The 5,945-nt window shown below is 39.0% G+C and overlaps 1 protein-coding gene across 1 annotated transcript; it reads right to left on the bottom strand.

Moving 5' to 3' along the window:
* Positions 1–1,406: 1,406 nt before the first annotated feature.
* On the bottom strand, positions 1,407–2,668 carry LOC124775229 (piggyBac transposable element-derived protein 3-like). Its single transcript, XM_047250066.1, has 4 exons — positions 2,644–2,668; positions 2,184–2,350; positions 1,806–2,089; positions 1,407–1,701 (listed from the first exon to the last, which is right to left on the bottom strand). The coding sequence occupies exons 1-4, from the start codon at positions 2,666–2,668 to the stop codon at positions 1,407–1,409; spliced, it is 771 nt and encodes a 256-aa protein (XP_047106022.1).
* Positions 2,669–5,945: the final 3,277 nt, after the last annotated feature.

Below are 5,945 nucleotides of genomic sequence, written 5' to 3' on the forward strand. Positions count from 1 at the left end.
CAACACATTACGAAATCTCTCTCTCTCTCTCCCATACACACACACACACACACACACACACACACACACACACACACACACACACACATTCACCAACCCCCCTTCCCTTCCCCCCCCCCCCCCCCCCCGAAATTAACTGAGATGTTTGGGACGGTACATTTTGCCCACATGTTTAATGACACATTTAAACGGGCAATATGTCTGCGGAATGCATTTGTCTCGAAGAATACTCATCTAGATGGCTTTGAAGAGTCGAAATCTGGCGTTTCCCTTTCCCTATGAGAGATTTTACCCCTATATGCTGTTAGTGCAGGCGCCTGTCTATAGAGATCTAAATTCAGTGTTAGGTTTACTACAAGATGTTGGTAACCCCTATCCCCTAAATCTCTATAAGAAGAAAACCCATCTGAAATAACAATAGATCCCTCTGCAACCTGATCTTCAATTAACCTAACCAAAACTTCCTTACTTCTATTTGGTACTACTCTAAACACTACATCATCACAACGCTGACCTGAAACTATGCCCCCCACACCCATAATCCAACTGGAGGTTCCCCCCTATTGTATTTCCTTTTCCCAAAATGAGATTCATCAATTTCGACCATAATGCCTGGCCCCCCCAACGGCCCCCTATATTTCATATATTCCCCACAAACCTCCCTACAAAACGAGTACCAGTCTACTACGATTCGCTTACTGACACGACACTCATGCACACACAGCCATACAGGATATCTTAAACACCAACAATATGTTATTTTCATTATGTCTCTCAGGGCGAGCTTAGATTTCTCGAACCACGTCCCTCGTCTAATGGACCGCCACAACCGATCTTTGCTGCAGCGCCATACGAATAAGTCGTGAGTATGGTGACTTGATACACTCATAAGGCGCATATGTTCGCCGCACTCACGACATTGAACGTATTCCGCAGTGAGACCACACATTTGCAGGAAGCAAATTGTGGTCAACATATCTTGGCCCATAACTTCCCTTAAATCTTTCAGATTCATTGGGATAGTCAAATCCATTCCTATAAACGAAAATAAGATACTACAAATTGTTCTATAATAAAAAACTAATAATCCACATTACCTCAATATCATTACGAAAAATATTAAGTACCGTCTGAATAAGAAACAAACAATTAAGTTAATTAAATCACACGTTTAATGATTTAGCGAATATCAAGCGATCGCTTTTAGATTCACATTCAATTATTTTAATGATAGCGCTTATTAGAACACAGAACTGCTTTATTATCTATGCCTCGAAGTGAAGACATTACTATCTATGAATAAGGAATGACGTCATTGTTCAAAGCCGACGGGTTGTATCCCCTGCCTCACTAGACCCTCTAACAGTATCATATAGCATACTAAACTGTATTCTAGTCTCAACTATTTATTTCTTGTGAAATGGTACAATCGACTTCACACACAGTGTTACAAGACATTTAACACAATATGTTTTTGGTTTCCCATTGCATTTAGCTTTTACACATCTTGTTTGCGTGCTTCTTTTGTCAATCATATGACCAATTCCATCAAATCTGATGTCTGGTATCACTCTCAATTGACTTGATGGGTATTCCATTGGACGTCTAATATTTGGTCTTCCACAGTCCAATTTCAGGTATGTAACTGTAACAGCACATCTGAAATCCAGTAAATCCTGTGCATTTTTCCCATGTGCTAGTCTGTAGAAGAGTCAGGCATTTACGAGGGCCATTTCCAGCAAATTTGTAATAGGACCCAGTACCATTTTTTCCCTCTAATTACTGTCGCATATTTTCCAACTAACCGGTCATGGTGGTCAACACCTCCCATGTACGCGTTATACACCTTCAAAACGGCAGGTTGTTGCACTTGTGTCTTCTTACTTTCTTGTCTACTGTACCGCGTAGCTGCTCCCAAACTTTCAACTTGGTGAAAATTTGTATCATTGTAAACACATCTGTTGTCGTGCCATCGAACAAATAAGTCTTCACCATTCCTGTCGAACTGGTAGTCATAGTTTCCTCGAACTGTCTTTTTCAGTTCATAGTGGACAGTCAGCGACTCGATTCTCTCTGGCAGTCCCAGTTGCTCAAAAACCCAAATTTCTACTAGTGAAGAAATTGTCAAAGTACACACAATGATTCTCGGGTTTTTCAATGCAGTCCAACATCTTTAGGACTACTCTTGATCCCAATAGTAGGTCATCCCTTGCAGTATCTTCTGGATCCTTTCCACAGTATAAATCAAATTTGAAACAATAGCCACTTGCTCCACAAAGAGACCACAACTTACAGCCAAATCTATTAGGCTTGCCTCGGATAAACTGTCCATCTGGAACTGTATTGTTTACTAATGGGTAAGATATTCATAAATATACTTACATAATACACTGTAAATTTCAAAGTAACTTCATATCCTATAATTTATATATAAAAGAGGGGTCGTTACTTACCTCAGCAACAAAATCTGGTAAAATTACCACGTTCTAAAAAGAAAATACATCAGCAGTAGCAGAGTTTCATATTGGAACATGCAGCAATACAAATGACTGAAATGATAACACCAAGTCCCAGTGTCCTATTTCGAGTACACCAAATGTTATAACAATAGGAAACAATGACTATAACTCCAATTGAGCTAACAATGCAAGTAGTTTAAGAGACACATTATTGACTATAAATAATCGCAAAAAGATCTTTGCCACATATTTCAAATGTTACTAAATTGTCGATAAAGTAAACACTTGTAATAACGAAAAGTGTGCCTTAGTATTCAATAATCAATTAACGGTAGGATTTATTGCTTTTAATTTTCTCTAAGCATACATTTGTTATAAAAAGCATCAACAAATGACGTAGAACAGTAATAGATGCCAATTAATAATTTATTGTGTATTTATAAATAAATATGTGCTTTGTTCTCAGAATAGGACACTGGTACTTAATGGGTTAAGAGATTAGTTACTGGAATTGATCTGGGAGACCAAAAACCTAGTCAGTTATTACGCAAAATGCAAGCCTTGGCAGGTGTAGATGTGTCAGAAAAGGTCCTAAAGACACTTTCGCTAGAAAAACTTTCGGATTCTATTATAAACATTTTAACTGTCAGTGACGAGGGAATCGAAAAGGTGGCTATAATGGCTGACAGAATAACAGAAATAAATCCTAGTAACGAATTGTTCGTCACAAAAAGTGGTGCTTGTAGCCAACAGGATGTTTCAATAACAATGAGTGACTTGATGACAAGAATTTCGGAGCTAGAGCAACAAATGGCCGCGCTGTCAACTGGTTATCGAGGCAGATCTCGTAACAGAAGCTGTTAGCGTCAGTGTAACAGAAGTCGTAGTAAGTCTCGAAATAAATACAGTCCCAAGGGCAAGTACTGTTATTACCGCTTTCGCTGTGGGCAGAACTGCAAGCCTGAAAAATTCACACCTCCATGTAGCTGGACTGAAAAGGGAAACGCGACCCAGCAGCTGAATTAGCGGCAAGTTCTGCTGCCCAAGTCCATTGCCGTAAAACCCGCTTATCTGTAACCGACAAAAAAACGGGATTGCAATTTTTAGTCGACGGTGGGGCGGATGTTACTGTAATTCCCGCTCACGCAAATGTTAATGATGAGTCACCATATAAATTGTATGCTGCAAATGGTACCGAAATTCCTACATACGGAATCAAACTATTGGTCTGGGACTGCGACGTCAATTTCAATGGCCATTTATAGTTGCGAAGATCATTAAAGCATTTTGAATAAATTTCAATTATTAGTAGATGTCCATTATTAAAGATTAATAGATGATGTAACCAAGCTCAATGCTGAGGGTAAAGTTATGTCAATCTCAGAGGAAAACGTCCTGAGCACCATGAGCCAAAACTCAAAATTTACAGATCTACTGTTACAGTATCCAGACATAGCTAAACCTAATTTGGTACCTAGCGAAATTAAACATGATGTCAAACACTATATTACCACTGAAGGCCCGCCTGTGTTTTCTAGGGCAGGACAATTAGACCCAAAGCGCATGGCGATGGCGAAACAAGAATTCAAATTCATGTTAGACAATGGCATCATTAAACCATCTAAATCTGCATGGGCAAGTCCTCTCCATATTGTACCTAAGAAGGATGGCTCAATACGTCCGTGTGGAGATTATAGATGGTTAAATGAAAGAACAACTGCAGACCGTTATCCTGTACCTAGAATAGAAGATTTCCATTGTATTCTTCAAGGCAAAAACATATTTTCTAAAATCAATCTCTTTAAGGCCTATTATCAAATACCTATTGCTGAAGAAGATAAGCACAAAACAGCTGTAATCACACCATTTGGACTGTATGAATTTAATGTCATGAGCTTTGGCCTGCGCAATGCACCTTCAACATTCCAGTGATTCATTAATGATGTTATGTCTGGGCTAGATTTTGTGTTTCCTTACCTCAATGACATTTTAATTGCCTCATCCAGTATTGAAGAACACCGAACACACCTGAAACTAGTCTTGGAGCGATTGTCTAATTATGAACTTCGAATCAACATATCAAAATCAACCTTTGGAGTAAATGAAATTGAATTCCTGGGGTACTGGATAACATCAGAGGGATCCTGTCCACTACCTGAGAAAGTGCAAGCAATTTTAGAGTATAAGTATTGACAAACTGCATGAGCAAACTACTACTGTCGCTACCTTAAAGATGTGGCACAGACTCAAGCTGTTTTGCATGACTATCTTAAGGGAGCAAGAAAGAAGGATAATAGGCAAATTCAGTGGACTGAAGAAGCAAAGAAAATGTTTGAGAAATCTAAACAAGATATAGTAAATGCTGCATTATTGGCTTATCCTAACTCAGAGTTACCCCTAGCATTATGTACAGACACATCAGATATTGCTGTTGGTTCTGTGCTCCAGCAACTGGAAAATGGAAATTGGAAACCTGTTGCATTCTTTTCACAGAAACTGAGTAAATCACAGAAGGGTTACAGTACCTATGACCGAGAATTATTGGGAATTTACCTTTCAATAAAAAAGTTTAAGCATTTACTGGAAGGAAGAGACTTCATAATCTTCACTGATCATAAGCCACTCACATTAGCTTTCAAGCAAATCAATGATAAGGCATCTCCTCGACAAATGAGACAGTTGGAGTACATTTCACAATTTTCGACCGATATTCGTCATGTCAGTGGCCATGACAATATTGTTGCAGATGCCCTATCCAGAGTTGATGAAGTAGTAATACTGGACTATGATGAAATTGCCAAAAACCAGCAACAAGACCAAGAACTACAGCAACTCCGAACATGGGACAACTCCTTAAACTTCAAGTCATATCAACTTCCATCAGTGAAAACATTGTGGTGTGACACATCCACTGCAAATATCAGACCTTATATTCCTCAACCTTTTCGTTATAAAATATTTCTTCATTTTCATGGTTTAGCTCATCCTGGCATAAAGACAACAGTGAAACTGTTGAGCAGCAGAGCCATTTGGTCAAACATCAAAAGTAATGTGCGACAGTGGACTAAATCCTGAGTCAGCTGTCAAAAAACCAACGTCACTCACCACACAAAATCACCGCTAGACAAATTTGAAGAACCTGATGAACGTTTCAGTGTTGTACACATTGACCTCATTGGACCTTTTCCTCCTTCTAATGGCATGACTTATTGTTTAACTTGCATTGACCGTTTAGCATCTTGGATGGAAGTCATACCACCTGAAGATATTTCAGCTGAAAAGTGGCAACAGCCTTCTACCAGCACTGGATTGCAAGATGTGGTGTACCATCACAGGTAATCACTGACCAAGGAACACAGTTTAGATCGCAGTTGTTTAATAATTTGGGCATAGTATGTGGAATGAAAATTCAGCACACAACGCCATATCATCCTCAATGCAATGGTAAAATTGAGCGACTACATAGAACTCTTGAAGTCTGCAGTC

This window comes from Schistocerca piceifrons, chromosome 2 (genome assembly GCF_021461385.2).
Source record: "Schistocerca piceifrons isolate TAMUIC-IGC-003096 chromosome 2, iqSchPice1.1, whole genome shotgun sequence".
Taxonomy (NCBI): Eukaryota; Metazoa; Arthropoda; class Insecta; order Orthoptera; family Acrididae; genus Schistocerca; species Schistocerca piceifrons.